Source organism: Odocoileus virginianus, chromosome 20 (assembly GCF_023699985.2).
Source record: "Odocoileus virginianus isolate 20LAN1187 ecotype Illinois chromosome 20, Ovbor_1.2, whole genome shotgun sequence".
Lineage (NCBI taxonomy): Eukaryota > Metazoa > Chordata > Mammalia > Artiodactyla > Cervidae > Odocoileus > Odocoileus virginianus.
Genome location: NC_069693.1, coordinates 49,581,600 through 49,597,171, shown reverse-complemented (window position 1 = coordinate 49,597,171; position 15,572 = coordinate 49,581,600). Strand labels below are relative to the sequence as shown.

Here is a 15,572-nt window from a genome sequence, read left to right as displayed (position 1 = left end):
GGCCCACAGCTGGGAAGGCAGGCTGGAGACAGCACACAGTGGGGCTTCCTGTTGGTTGCATGACTGTGTGCCCTCCGTGCACCCCAAGCCTGCCTGCTGTGTCCTTCCAGGCAGAGGCCTCGCCCCATGCCCCTGAAGCCAATCAGTGTGTTAGCCAAGCAAACCCAGCACTGTAACTGCTTTTCCCATGCTGCAATTACCAAATGGAGACGAGGCCCATCCCTCGTTGACCTCTGTCCACAGCGGGGCAGGCTCTGAGGAGCGAGGCCACCTCTGGGCAGGGCCAGGGTCCCCCTGATGACCAGGTGGCACGCAGGCCTGAGCCCATCCCATCACTGAGATAGGAGCTACGGCTGGCGGGTAACTTCGGGTTGGAGGGAATGACATAATGATGCGGTTAGCAACCCTGTTTCCGTCCTGAGCGGCAGAACCTGGAGCTGCTGTGATTATACAGCAGACGCCGCCTGCAATGGGGGTCCCCTCTCCAGGGGTGTTGGGGGCTCTGTGCTGCTGAGCACGTGGGGAAGAGCAGGGAGGGCTGCCCAGAGGCTGCGGTGCTGTGATCTCAGAGGCCGGGCCTCCCTCTCTTAGAGCCCAGCCCCCAACCCCCGACGTGCTCCAGCCCCCAGCCTGGGTCTGTCCATCGGTTTGAAACAAGGTGAGTGTCCTGTGTCTCAGACGGGGAAGGCAGGAGTGGCCTGGGACTCCAGCCAGGCCTGTCTCTAAGGATTAAATGAGACAACGATTACAGAGGACAATGTGGAAGATGCTTTTATTTTTTAAAAAGGCAGGTTTTTGAGCTAGAAGTAGTGAGGAGACTGGTGTGCTAGAAGCCAAAGTATTTCAAAAAGGAGGGGGTGTTTAATGGTGTGGAATGTTGCTTATATATACACCTGGATAAAAGGTTTAGCTGCTTTGAAGTAAACCTGATAGTTTCCCCTATGGGTAACCTTTATCATTTAGAGAATCTTAAGTTTGTTCTCCAGATGACTTGCCGTATTGTTTTTCACATGTTATTTTGGTCCTTAAGGTCATGTAGAACTTGAAATCTTGAGAAGGGGTTTGATTCAACCTTATGAAATTTATCCCCTAACAATCCCACATCATGGAAGAAACTTTTCTAAACTTATGTTCCAGGAAAAAGCAGTTTCTCTCTTTAGTTTTTTCTTAGTATGCCTTTTTGCTCGATGATTCCTTGTGTTTGTTTTTGACCATATTCTTCTCTTGACCAGTTATTTAACCCATTTAAAATTAGAACACAGCTATGAAAATATGGCTAATGTAGTTATTTGAAAAGCCTTTCTTGAAGAATCTTCATGGCAAAGAAAAACAGGATTTAAATAATTATTTTGCCTTCATGCAAAACATGTCTAGAAAAGAAATAGAAAATGTGGTTTATTTTCCCACTTGTACAAAAAAAAATATCCAGTATTTGTATAAAATTGTTGATGTTATGAATAATGACTTAATAGTCAATAACTTTGCTATTAGATTTTTTAAAATCATAACTTCATCTGATCTTGGGGATAATCTGGAAAGAAAACAAAATTAGTAAATTTATAGTACCTCACATAACTTTTATTAACATAGTAGAAATTCTCTTTATATCACACAGATTTTTATCACACAGTGGTTTTCTAGATAGAATAAAAGTTATTCTCTAAACTGGTATGTTTTCAAGATCTTTTTTCAATTGATACTGCTTTTCACTTTTAAGTTAGGGTTTTTTTTAATCTATAGAGAGCCTCTGTTTATCATGTATTTTAAAAATCTGTTTCTAATAAAGATAGATGTTACAGACTGGGGAAAAAAACAGCTAAGTTTTTTTTAATGAATAAAAAGGCCTTTTAAAAAATGGCACTTCATTAGAATTCATTCACCAGCCATGCACTGGGCACTGTCCGGGTCAGGCCTCGCTCCAGACGGCAGAGCCGTGCATGCAGCTGTCAGACGAGGTGGCAGTCCTGGCTGTGCTGGGGGTTCTGAGCAGAAAGGAAGCATATTACCGAGAGGCCCGTGTCCTGGACCACAGATTTTGGGAACCCGTTTCCTGGCTCTGGGCACCCGGTCTGGGCTCATTTGTGGGCAGGGCAGTGGTGGGGATGGGCCTGTGGGGCCCTCTGCACCCTGGGAGCAGCGGCCTGGTGTGGCCACTGACGCCAGCCTTTCCTCTTGCAGCATCGCTGCCGTGAGGTTGGCGGACGGTGTCACCTTCGTGGTCTATGAGTTCTGGGAGACGGAGGAGGAGTGGAAGAGGTAGGTCTGACACACACGCTCTCTGGCTTCCAGCCCGCAGGGGTGGGGTGGGGTGTGGGCTGGGTAAGGAGTTGGGGTCCCAGCGGCATCCACCACGCAGGAGGCTCGTCTTCCACCCCTTCATCTGAGCTCTAAATCCAGGTTCCTTGCCAGCCCTGGGAGCTGAGGCCAGGGGTACTCCTGTTTAGAAGCCGCCACTGAAGGATAAAAATCCAGAAAGAATGTTTTCTGTTTAAGTCTGCTCACGGGGAGGCAAGAACCAGGCTGTTCTTGCCCCAGCAGTCACCCCCGGCCTTCTTACCTTCCCGGGAAGGCTCTGGCCCCCAAGCTTGGCTGACTGCTGTCAGAGCCGCCAGCCCAGGGTCAGACTCGGACCCCGCTCCAAGCCCCAGGAGCTCACGGGCGTCCCCCTGGGTTGCAGGCACCTGCAGAGCCCTGTGTGCAAGGCGTTCCGGCACGTCAAGGTGGACACGCTGAGCCAGCCTGAGGCCTTCTCCCGGATCTCTGTGCCAGGTACTGGGGGGGAGGTCTGGAGCAGCCACAGGGCGGGGGGGGGGGGATGGCATGGGGGCACCACAGGCCTGGCAGAAGCAGCGGCACCCAGACCCAGATTGTCCACAGACCCTTCTGTTCTCTCGTCGATGTTCTGTCGCCCAGTCGTGTCCGACTCTTTGTGACCTCGTGGACTGTAGCCCACCAGGCTCCTCTGTCCATCAGATCTCCCAGGCAGGAATACCAGAGTGGGTTGCCGTTTCCTTCTCCAGGGGATCTTCTTGACCCAGGGATCAAACCTGCATCTTCTGCTTCAGCAGGCAGGTTGCTTACCACTGAGCCACCCAGGAAGCCTTCTGTTCCCTCAGCTGCTAGGAAGTGTAGTCCACGAGTGTGTGCTCAACAGAGAGGGTCCTCGAGGCAGGAAGGCTGGGGCACCAGGCGGCTGGGGGGTGGCCCCGAGCCCGGCCTGTGGCAGGCTGGGCTTCTACAGATTTGAGAAAACACGACACTCACTACAGTAACTCTGAAAATGATTGTGACATTGAAACAGTACTTGGTGTACAAAAAAGTGACAGATGCAGATATGTGTGTGTATATATTACATAGTTTATCATATATACATATGTAGCCACCAAGAACTATGGTTCCTATAAAATAGTAACAGCCAAATACTAGCATATAAAATCTTGGACAAACTCCGGGAGATGGTAAAGGACAGGGAAGCCCAGTGCAGTCCATGGAGTCACCAAGAGTCAGACACGTCTTGGTGACTGAACAACAACAGGTATATAAAATGTGAAGTTCCAACACTGTGTGCATTTTTTGGAAATCTAACAAAATGCAAAACCATTTTTGTACCTGTTGAAAGTCAAAGATGCTAAATATCTATGGCCCCTGTTTCCTGTAAAGCCACCCTTGACAGGATAGCACAGCTGGTGACTGAGGGCCTGGCGCAGGTAAGACAATTGTCTTGGGAGGGAGCAGAGGATGTGAACACACCCTTCTACATAATTTAACCCCCATTTCTTCCCCAGCATCACCTTCCCTCCCCCAAGGGTTTCACAGAACTCCAGGGCCAAGAAAGAATGTAATGCTCTAACTGGCAAGATAAGTTTCCCCCTCCCTTCCTTGATGATGGGCTACAGGCAAATTTTAAGGCACACAGGGCCGCCGGTCACACCTTCCTCCTGGCTGGCGGCTCTAAATGGTGCTCCAGTCTGAATGGAGCCCGATCTATACGTTAGCTCCAGAAAATACAGACACGAGAGCAGTTTTATTTACAGACCCTTTCCCTTCACGTCTCCTTTAACCAGACGTCAGTTTCTTCTGTCAGGGAATCAGGGGCTCCTCTGTCAAGTCGCCTGTACCAGGCCGCGGTGGAAAGGCAAGTTCCCGTCCTGGAAAGTTTACATTTACTTTTTTAAATGGGCATACGGGCATTTTAAAGGCAAGTCTGCTCGTCGGGTATGTGATTGGCCAGAAGGGGGGACAACCAGCGAGCACCCCTGGGGCGCCTCGCTCTGCCTGCCCCCTTCGCTGCCCACAGGCCCGCCCAGCAGGGTGGGTGCCGGACGCAGGAGGGACGGCTGCAGGCATCGCTCTCCTGCCCTGAGCAGAGGCAGGGCTTGCTTCTTGCCCCCATGACCCCTCTCTCTCCCCCAGCTGCTTGGTGCACCCTGGGCCGTGACTGACCACCTCCCCGAGGCCCCACAGATGAGTCTGCCGCCCTGCTCCCTCTGACGACGGATGTCCACTCTTTTCTAGAAACTTTGGTATACTAGCTGTCTTTTCAGTATACTTCCAAATAAGAGTGTCTCTTCCCGCTGTTCAAAGTGAAGGCGCACCCCTCCCCTGGCACCCCCCACCCCACCCTTGGCGGCAGAGCAGCGTCTGACTGCCGGGGCCCTGCTGACGCTGGAGAGCGGTGGTGACGGAGGCGGCCTCCGCCAGCAGACGGCCACGCAGCATGACCAGTCCCCGTCCGCCTCCCCCTCCCTGGTCGCCACTCCTCCACGCAGTAGGGGGCCGAGACCCTGTAGTTCCCCCCTAGGCCAGGGCTGAGCCCGCAGGCGGCGGTAGACCCCACGTAGCAGTGCCCTGCTAGGCCAGTAACCACCGGGATGAGCACCAAATAAACTCCCATTGTGGACAGCTGTGTGTGTGTGCCATATTCTGTGATGGCTGGGGAGGGAAGCCACTTTATTACTATGAAACCTGAGCCAAGTCACCCCACCTCATGTCAGGGGGGACATTCCAGGTTCCTAGAGGCCGTCACGCCAAGGGCAGAGGCCAGACCTGACTGGACACAGTCTCTCACTGCACCCTATGATTTGCTGTCCGGCCACACAGAAGGCCAGGCCCAGACTGCATTCAGACCCGACTCTGGACACTGTGACTTCCTTCTGTCTCCTTGGCCAAGTTGCAGGAGAGCAACAGGACACAGAAGTCTCAGGGGTCAGGAAAGGAGAGTCCCCGCGTCCCTCTCCTGGGGGAGGAGGCAGAACTGCTGGGCACGGGGACTGGGGAGCTGGGGGAGGAGGCAGACGGCCCTGGAGCTGGGTCGGGCACCCTCACGGCAGGACCAGGTCTGATCTCTGCAGCCCCGCTGGGACCGGTGCTGTCACTAAAGCCGCCACTGCCGGGCGGGGCCCTGCCCAGCCTGCCTCCTCAGGCGGCGGGGGAGCCGTGAAAGCCCCTGCTCCCCGGGATGTCCCCCTTGCACCACCTCCCAGGGCTTGGCGCTGGTGCCTCATGCAAAACCAGTGCAACCACAGGGCCTGGACGGAAGGGTGAAATGCAGGCTCAAATCCCAGCTGTGTCCCTCAGCCTCCCTCAGCCTGTTTTCTTACCTGGAAAGTGGGGGGGAGACCCCTCCTCTGGAGACCAGGAGCTGCCTGGCTTGTGCCAAGGCTGCTGCGGGGAGTCCCCATAAGAACCGCCACGCATAACCCCAACACACACACACCTACCTCTCCAGCGCCTGGGCCGCTCCGAGCCGCTCCACTGTTTCAGCAACAGTAGTCTTGGGGGTCGGGGCTCTTGGAGGTGCATCTGAAGAGCCCCCCACTACCTGGGCCCGCCCCCCGTCCGAGCCCTCCCGTCACGCAGATCTGTGCTGGTTGCGGCCACGGGCACTTGGCACCACCTCCAGTTCCGCACGGGAGGAGCAGGCTCAGAAGAGAGCAGACACCCGCCCACCCAAGAAGGTGCGAGAGCCTCCACTCCCCCTGCCCTCCAGGGCCAGGCACCCTCGCAGCCTCCTGTGTTGTCCTGGGATGGGCAGGCGGGGAATCCGAGACCCCGACAGAGGCAGCAAACCCGGAGCGCTCAGGGCCACGGTCTGTGCCCCGCCCAGTGCTCAGACCACCTCACGCCCAGTGTAGGAGGGCGGGGGGCAATGGCCTCGGATTAACACAGGTCCCCCCAACAGCTGGACTTGAGTTGCCACATGACCCCACAGCTCCACACCAGGAGGCCCCAGAGAATCGAGACGGTGAAGCAGGGTCCTGCGCCCATGTGCTCACACATGAGCCAGAAGGCGGCACACACGTGTGCGTAGTGGGTGAGCAGACTGCTGAGCGCCTGTCTGTGCGGCGGACTGCGGGTCAGCCGTCAGGAGGGACGACGTCCTGGCCCAGACTGCGGCACGGTGCCCTCACGGACGTTCTGAGTGAGAGGAGCCGGGCACAGGCAGCCACGTCGGTACAACCCATTCACAGGGAACATCTGGACGAGTTAAACCCCTAGAAGTGGAAAGCAGCTGAGGGGTTGCAGGGGACTGACCGTGCAGGAAGGGCTTTGGGGACAGGATGCAGAAGGCTCAGCAGTGTGGAGGGGCTCAGCTTCAAATGGTTTATGTGACCTGAATCTCATTTCTTTAAAAAGAAAGTCACAGTCAACTCACTTGCCCAAACACGTTCACAGCCTGTGTTTCTTGTGTTCAGTTCAGGACCTAAGCCTGCTATGGGAGTGGTGTGGCCGCCACTCTGGTGGGTACAGGCCACCCCTCGGGGCTGGGCTGGTCCCCGCGTGGTCCCAGGGGGGCACCCGAGCCACTGGGAGGGCCCTTGTCCAGGACGCGCAGACCCCCTGCAGCCCGGGCCACTCCAAGCAGAACATGTAACCTGGACTGCCCTGTTCACCCTGTTCATGGCGGTCACTTGAGACAGAAGGGTCTCTACATGCCAGCACAGGTGTCACCATTGATGGACCAGGACCCTGTGACGGGCCTGGCTCTGTGGGTCTTTCTCAGCTCAGCCTCACGGCTATCGGGGGAGAGAGCGGCTGCCCCAGTTCCAAGAAAGGACACCAGGGCTGAGAACCACACTCACAGAGGTTTCCTGGGTCAGTGACCTGAGGCTGAGGGCTGTTCGGGGCAGGGACGGGCCCGGCCAAAGTCATAGGGCTGGTAAGCAGCAGCGGGGGGTCAGCCCAGACGTGCCAGACCCACTAGCCTGTGCTAGGACCACCCTGAGCCAGAGCACGCACTCCAGCCCTCCGTCCTCCAGCTCCTTCCCTGGTAGAGGGTGCTTGCGGGATGGCAGGGGCTCGGACCTGCCCCCGGAGCACGGACGTCCGCCTCGTGTGTGTCTGCATCCCCGCCCTGCATGATCACGCCTGATCTGAGGCTCGGTCCTATGACAGCCCCATCTGTACCCATCAGCGGCGGGATGCTGGTGCCCAGGGCAAACCTCGTCACCCCTCCAGGAGCCCCCCCACCCTCCCAGCATCAGGGTCAGGCCGCCGCTCCCTGCCCTCTCCTGCATTGCAGGGAGCCCACGTGTCTGGCCGTTCCCTTTTCCCCTTGGATCTGTGTTCACCTCCTCATCTCAGCCTTGTTTTTCTGGAAATAAAACCACCATTGCTTGGGTCCCCTGCCAGCTGCTATGCATACAGCATCACCTTTAATTCTCACGTTGCCTCAAACCCAGTAAACCTGCTCTGTTTGGCTGGTGGGGAAATGGATTCTTAGGGGAGGTTCCTAATAAACTTCCCGGATCTTGAGAAAGCAAATGGCAGACAGTGTTTGAAACCATAGTCTGGCTCCAAAGCCGCTTATCACACACCATCCCTTTAGGCACGCCCCTCACCTGCCATGCCATGTTCTTACCCAGGATCCTCCTATCATGGCCCAGCCTCCTGGCCAGCAACCCAGAGTCAAGCATGCAGGGTTAATATAACTGTTCATCTGCACCAGCTGCGGGTGCTAAACACTCCATGACCTCACTTCTCGGCCCACGTGCCGGTTCTGAGACCCTCATTCAGGAGGATGCGAGGTGTGGGGGCTGATCAGAGCACCTGGAGGAGGACCCGGTGTCCTATCACGGGGTCAAGAGTCTTCAGGGACAGCCAGGGCACTGGGGGGCAAAGGCCCCTGCCCCCAGGGTCGACTAGTTCCCCCGCCTTGGCTATAGCTCAGAAGATGATGGAATTTAACCCCTCATCAGTCCCAACCCAACTCTGAAGCTCACAGGACAGGCGGCCTTGAGGTTCTCAAGCCTCGGTTCCCTCCACCTGTAAAAATGTTTGAAAACTTGTGCTAGGTCCAAGAAATCAGACACAAAAGACCACGTGTCGTGTGCGTCCATTCATACAGAACGTCCAGAATGGGCAAGTCCCTAGAGATAGAACGCAGAGCCACAGTCACCGGGGACGGAGGGAGGGAGTCAGGGCTGCAGGTCCTGGGTTCCTCTGGGGCTGAAAACGCACAGGAATTGGACACTGGTGACAGAAGCGCCACTCTACACCCACAGACACCCAAACTGTACACTTTGACCTCGTGGTATGTGAATTAACATCTCAAGAAAACATCAGTACAGGTGGACAAGCTGGGAAACAGTCAAACTACGTAACAGTTCCATCAAGACAACGTCGCACACACCTGATGTGACGTAACGCGGCCTGGCCACTGCCTACCTGGGGCAGCTGTCCTCAGACGTGAGCCCTCCAGGCGCGGGCACTGCTGGCTTCCGGTGGACGTCCCAGGGCAGAGGAGGAGCGGCTTGAATCCAGCAACATCCATCCAGGGGTCCCAGGCCCTGGGCAGGCTCAGCACGAGCGAGCACAGTGACTCGACGAGCAGCAGTGGCCAGTCCTCCAGCCCGACCCCGCAGACCCCCACTGCGCCACGGCTTCAGGTGCGGCTCCTCAGCCCAGAATGGGGGTGCAGTTGGGAGGGACCCACAGAGCAGACAGCACGCCTGGCCTCCAGGCTCTTCTGGTCCAGCCAGTGGGAGGACAGGGGGCTCTCTTTGGGGTCCCCCCCCACCAGAGAGAGGCCAACTCTGTGTATACATCTCCTTGGGCCCCCCGTGCCCTGGCCTGAGCACCAGCTTGAGTGCCCTGCCCTCCCCAACAGATGGCACCCCAAATCTCCCCAGCAGGTGCTACCCCCAGTCCCCCTGGGCTCTCGTCCACTGAGCCATGCCATCACCTCATGTCTTTGACCCCAACACCCCAAAGCAGGGTTCCCTGGACTTCAGCACCTACTCCAAGTTATGGGGTGAACTGTGTCCCCCAGAAACATAAGCTGCAGTTCTAACCCCAGGAAACAGTGAATGTGACCTTACTTGGAAACAGGCTCTTTGCACATCCCAAGTAAGTAACTGAGGTCATATCGAATGAGGACCCTGGGCCCCCTAAGAGGGACACGTGGACACACAGGGAGCTGGAGGCTGAGACAGGGGGTGCAGACACCCCAGGAGCACCACGGTGGCCAGCGGGCACCAGGGGCTGCAGGCGGCAGGCGGGGAGAGGGTGCGCTGCCCTGCCCACACCCTGACCCCAGACTCCCAGGCTCCAGACCGAGAACTCCCGCCGCTCTGGCCTGACGCCCCCGGTCTGTGGTCACGTGCAGGGCCTACGCCACCTCTCACCACCGCACCAGACACCCCGGGACCCAGCAGAAGCCGGGAGGCGCAGCCTGGGAAGGACGGACGAGTCAGTCTCTCCAGCGTCTTTATGAAGAGGTCACGTGGTTCTCACGGCCGGACGCAGGAGGCCGCAGGGGCCCCCGTCCTGCTCGGGTGCGGGCCGCCCCTCACAGCAGCTCCATGACGGCCGCCACCGTGCTCTGCCCGAAGATGAAGGCGCCGACCAGCACGGAGACCACCCCCCAGGCCTCCAGGCAGCACCTGCTGAGTCAACGAACCCATGTCAATCACACGCTTTACCAGAGTTTCCCACAGAAGAGCCAGACACGTGCCGAACGCTCATGGCGTGAAGACTGGTAGAATCACCAATTCGGAAACAATTCCAGCTGCCCTCCCCTTACCTGTAGGGATGGGTTTCTGAGACAACAGGAAATAAAGTACCCCCGCAGTTGCAAAGAAAATTAAACCTCTCACCCCAACTGTTACTTCCTAACCTCATTCCTCCCAGTGCTTCACCAAAGACAGAGAAATGGGGGAGGAAAACACTAGGTTCAAACCCCCGTTTTGCCCCTTTTCCTTGGGGGTGGGGTTGAAGCCTCCTGAAAGTGAGGAAGGAGAAGCCCCAAGTCACACAGATGGGAACAGCGGCTGCGGGGCCAGGGAGGAGGGGACAGAGGTGGCTGGAACTGGTGGCCGAGGCCACATCCTTGCACTTCATAACGTAACCAGGAGAGACGGGGCAGACAGCGAGACAAGAGCCGCGATAATAAGATTCCCGCAAAACGGCAGGGATATTTCTAGCCCCATTAGCAAAGGCCGCGGGGCCGGTTGTCATGGAAAGACCGTCTCCAGTTATGCAGCATCGCAGAGTGGCAGCTGAGTGCCAAGAACACCCACCCGGCTGAAGTGGGGAGTGAGGGAATATGACAGGGCTGCGGGCTCCTCGGAGCAGCTCTGGAGGATCAGAAGGCCCTAAGGCAGCGCTTGGATTAAAAATCCCCTGAAAGCCCATCAGTAACGCTCCGTGAACCTGGCCAGAGACGCCACACAAAAGCAGCAACACTTGAAAGAGCGCTACAGGGAACAAACCACAGGCCATCGGGGCTGGTGCTCAGCCCAAGTCAGCTTTAGAGGCTTCCAGAAAAACACTTCGCAACCCAGCAGGGAACCCGGCCGAGTCTGCCGCTGTGGGAAGAGCAAGCTTGGGCTCCGTGTGGCCAGAGGAAGGGGAGAAAGAGGCACAGGCCCGCAGGTGGGACCCACATTCATGGCTGCTGTGACGTGAGCACATCTTTCTGTACGGGGCTGAGTGGGGGCACCCCACACCCAACTGGAGCCCATGACCATGACCTCGGGGGGAAAGAGGGTCTACGGGACGACAGGACCAGCCTGTGCCCACCCTGCTCTGGAGAAGGGTGCTTGATTACAGTGCTCCAGCTGCCAGGAAGACCCCAAGTCCACAGACCGCTCCAACCACAGACCTCAGCCCTTGGTGTGGAAGGAGGCGACACATGGACTCAGCGGGGCGCTGGCTTGGACCCTCCTGGCTCAGCTACCCATCACTGTGCAGATGAGGGCCCCTCCCGGCCTGACCAGCAGTTCCCTCCTCAGCAGGACCCCGCAGACCTGACCACGTCTCACGCCCCTGGAGCCGAGCCCCGCACACACCCAGTCGCCGCCCTTGCATGCACTCACTCACTTAACTCGGGGTCCGATGGGCTCCACGCTGACCGCACAAATGAGGCACAGACCTGCGGGGGAGCATTGGGGTCACTGTAGCTCTTTGTCTGAACCCAAAGCAACCCCGAGCTCTACAGGGCTCAGCCAACACCCAGCAGCCCCTAGGGACCTGAGAGGCCAGCAGGGCCTTTGCCCACAGTAGCTCCATGGACTCCCCTGGCCCCTGGTGAGAGGGCAGAGCGCACGGCCCACGGCACCGCTGTGGGGTCCTTGCTCAACACCCCCTAGCACCGGAGTCTCTCCAGCAACAGTGACAACCACACTCGTCTCTGGTGAGACGGTGCGAGTCAGGGTCAGGTCGGGGACGGACACCCAAGACGCATCTGACAGCCGCCAGCCACCTGTGTTGTCTGGGTTTTTTTTTTTCCCCTTTTTTTTTAATGGTGCTGCTGGGACTCAAAGTCAGACAGCTGGGCCTAAAGAGCCTGTGATCTCTCCCCGCTTCCAAGCCTGTCCCGGCTGGTCCTTTCCAGCACGGAAATGGCTGGAGCTAAAAGGCCCCAGCCAGGACACGAGCGCCAAGCCCATCCTGTGTGTTTAAGATACTGCATGGCTGAGCCCATCTGACCCAGACCAGGGCTGGGGGTGGCGGCAGAGAGAATCGGATCCCACTCCCGTCTGAAATCGCCTTCCAGCGCCAGGGGCCGCCCAGGTCTGGGGTTTTGGCCCCTGTATGCTCCTCCTCCCTCGGGAGCCCCAGCCTTGGCTACCCTGCGTCTCCCAGGCCGAGATAATGGTCAGGCCAATTCAACAGGAATTTCACATCGTCCTCACTAACACTGAGAAGGTTTCCTAGGAACCCACCCATAATGGAAACTGTATTCACCTCCCAGGTTTAGGGGAGAAGGAGGAAGGTGTTTGAGGGGCACTTTTGAACCACACGAGTTTCATGTAGTTGAAAACATTTAAATAAGATAAAATTCTACAGTGAGTGGCAGCCTTGAGAGGGTGACTGAGGTTGACTCAGACCTGCTACATGCTACCTATTCCACATGAGAGGCCTCAGGGCCTCAGTCTTCCCGTCTGTGGGGTGGGTTGATAATAGCACCCCACCTCGTATGTCCATCAAGGGCTGTTGAGGTATTTAATGAGGGAAGGTGTGCAGAACCCCAGCCCTGTGCCCGGCTCAGTAAACAGGGCTGGGAGCCATCCTATCTACAGGAACTCCTGCCCCCTGCACCCTGACCTCCACGTGGCCTCCCCACGGCGGGGAGCCGGGAAGGACCCGCAGGTGGGCGGCTGGGGGAGCCGGGGCCTCACCTGGGAAGATGAAGATGAAGAAGGAGCTGATGCCGCCAATGATGCCGATGATCTCGCTGAGGTCAGGCAGGAACAGGGCCATGGCAAGCGTCGTGGCGACCCAGAGCACGGTCAGTGGCACCCGGACCCATGGCCCCGAGGGCTCGGCCAGGGCCCGCAGCCCACAAGCCCCACCACAGCCCCGCCTCCAGAAGTCCTGCATCACCGACCTGGAGGCCACAAACCACGGGGCTCCCATGGGCTCCCCTGGAAGCCCCACCCCCACCCACCGCTGGGTGTCCCAGAGTCCCCCAGAGCCCCGCACACCCAGCTGGGCTCCCATTCCACACCAGGGCCTCGGTCCCCAGGGACCCCCCGCACATGAGCAGCTGACGGGGTGGGGCCTCGCCGGGAGGTCAAGTTTTGGCCAGGGCACCAGGCTCCAGTCCTGACACCAGCTGGGCCACGCTGGGCAAACCACCCAACTCCCCTGCCCCATCTCCTCCTCCAGGAAAGGGAGGTGACGACCGTCCCCATGACACACAGGCTGGCATGGTGCCCAGCACATGCCAGTGCTTGATGGACGGGTGTGCCCGAGCTGGCCTCACCTTCCCAGGAAGAGCACGATGGGGTAGGCGGTCACGATGGACACGGCGAACAGGACCCGGGCAACGATGACAACCCCGTCACTGCCTGGGTAGGACATCAGGACGTCAGCAGACACGCCTGTCCCGAAGGTCAGGAAGCCGTACACACCTGTGAGGGCCACAGGGGAGCCCAGGAAAGCTGGTGAGAAAACTGCCGCCCCCCCATCTCAACCCCAACACACTGGCGGCACCCACCTCCACCGCCGCCGAGGTTTCCCCTTAGCTGACAGAAGGTTCCAGCACCTCCCCAGGCTTTCCTGTCCTCTGCCTACAGGATCCTCAGCTCTTCTAACTTCAAGTCCTGCCGGGCAACACTGTCCCTTGTCCTTCTCCCAAACGGCTCAGGGTCCACATACAAGGCTCCCACTCAGGGGCGGATGGACTGGAAGCACTTTGAATAATACTTTCTGTGCCCTGTTCCCCGACTCTCACAGTCGGGGAGAAGAAGCTGGCCATGCACCCACTTTCCTGATGGAAAAATCAAGGCCCAGGGTCAGCAACTGTCTGGAATAACACAGCTTATTACAGTAGCGGTCAGGTCCCTCCCCCACAACCCAGCACTGCCTCCGGGCTCCGGTCACCTGCCCTGTCCTGAGACCCCACCTCTGCACTTTGGCTTTTTGCCCATCCCACGATCCTGCTGGCCCCGGAGCATCTGGAGAACATCAATCACGGGGTCCGACCCAGGGGCCACAGAGCCCTGCTAGACAGAGGTCACCCAGCAAATGTCCAGGCCCCCAACACGTCTGTGGCCACCCTGGGGCTTCCTGAATCAGAGGCTCTGACAGGCCAATGAAAGAAAGAAAGCTGCCGGGCTGGAGGAAAGCAACCAGGAATCAGCCTGAGCCTGGGCCCTGGGCTGGATGAGCCGTGGGACCTCGGGTGTGGCAGCCCTTCTGTGAGCCACACCTTGCCACCTCTGAAGACCCTCCCGTGCCAGTGTGTGGATGTCCAAACCCACTGTACCCGAGAGGGTGTCTTGTAAACCACAGCAGATGTAACACTCTGACAGCATCACTCCTGCCTTCCTTCCAAACTGGCAGGAGAGGGCATGGGGCGGGTAAGGGCAGGCGGTGGGAGACAGTTGGCCAGGGTTTCTGTCTCAGCTTTCCCACGTGAGGTTGGGAGACCCTGGGTGAGCCAAAGCAATCCTCTGGGTAGAGTGTCCTCCTCTGTGAATCATGGACTCTCCCAAGGGCGTTAGGGACCAAAGACACATAGGTGCTCAAACCACTTAGCGCTGTGCCCAGGTCACATATGATTCCAATTTCTCCTACTGCTCCACCCCCGGGTCCTGGGCACCCCAGGCGGGCCCTACCTGTCAGCGAGTAGACGAGGCAGCAGGCCAGCAAAGACAGCACGGAGACCAGCGCCCAGTGCCCCAGGCTCTGGTGGCGCATGCTGCAGTAGATGGACACAGCGGCTTCGTGACACTGCAAGGGGGGGCAGGGTCAGTGGGGCTCAGGCCAGCTGGGCACTAGAATCACCTGGCACCGTCTAAAGAGTCTCACTGTCCCAAAATATGAGCAATGACCCAAAAGCCCACCAACTAGCAGAAGGGAGAAGTCAGTCATCAGATATTCATGTGTGGAATATCACACAGCACTGAAAAGGGTAAACACAACTGCACACCCTGTCACAGAGGCCCTGTGGCTCTAACGTGGAGCAAAAGAAGCCAGAGAAGAAGAATGTTTCCAAGTATGTGAAGTTAAAAGTAACATAAACAAGCCAGGATGGGGTCCTCAGTCACGGTACTGTTGATGCTGGGGGTTGTGCTGCGCACGGTGTGACGTGGACCAGACCCCCGGCCTTGACCCACGAGATGACAGGAGCGCCCCCTTCGGGTGTGACAATCAAAAAACAAGTGTCTGCAGACATTGCCAGGTGTCCCCTGGGGGAGGGGCACAAAGTTAACCCAGTTGACAGCCCTCATTTACGGTGACAGAGGGCAGAGTAGTGGTATGGGTGGGTGGATGGTGCTCCTGAGAGAGCATTCCGGGGGGCTGATGATGTTCTATGTCCCCACTGGGGTGATGGTTTTGTGGGAGCACACATACTTATGATTTATACACTTCCTATGTACTATATCGAGGCTTCCCTGGTGGCTCAGAGGTTAAAGTGTCTGCCTGCAATGTGGGAGACCTGGGTTCAATCCCTGAGTCAGGAAGATCCCCTGGAGAAGGAAATGGCAACCCACTCCAGTACTCTTGCCTGGAGAATCCCATGGACTGAGGAGCCTGGTGGGCTACAGTCCACGGGGTCGCAAAGAGTCGGACATGACTGAGTGACTTCACTTTCACTTTATGTACTATATCACATTTTT

General features: G+C 57.5%; 2 protein-coding genes across 6 annotated transcripts in view; one reads left to right on the top strand and one right to left on the bottom strand.

Moving 5' to 3' along the window:
• The window catches only part of NECAB2 (N-terminal EF-hand calcium binding protein 2), a 43,562-nt gene extending 38,660 nt beyond the window's left edge, over window positions 1-4,902 (top strand). For all 5 annotated transcript variants that reach the window (XM_020915085.2, XM_020915087.2, XM_020915088.2 and 2 more), the window contains 3 exons: window positions 2,179-2,256; window positions 2,678-2,769; window positions 4,414-4,902. In XM_020915085.2, the coding sequence (XP_020770744.2) occupies window positions 2,179-2,256; window positions 2,678-2,769; window positions 4,414-4,442 (199 nt within the window). In that variant the 3' untranslated portion in view covers window positions 4,443-4,902. The remainder of the gene's footprint in view (window positions 1-2,178; window positions 2,257-2,677; window positions 2,770-4,413) is intronic.
• A 3,423-nt stretch (window positions 4,903-8,325) lies between these two features.
• Window positions 8,326-15,572, bottom strand: part of SLC38A8 (solute carrier family 38 member 8) — a 41,479-nt gene continuing 34,232 nt past the window's right edge. The window contains exons 6-10 of the mRNA XM_020915083.2: window positions 14,568-14,682; window positions 13,211-13,358; window positions 12,624-12,832; window positions 11,323-11,374; window positions 8,326-9,884 (exon numbers count right to left, since the gene is read on the bottom strand). Of these exons, the coding sequence (XP_020770742.2) occupies window positions 9,791-9,884; window positions 11,323-11,374; window positions 12,624-12,832; window positions 13,211-13,358; window positions 14,568-14,682 (618 nt within the window). The 3' untranslated portion in view covers window positions 8,326-9,790. The remainder of the gene's footprint in view (window positions 9,885-11,322; window positions 11,375-12,623; window positions 12,833-13,210; window positions 13,359-14,567; window positions 14,683-15,572) is intronic.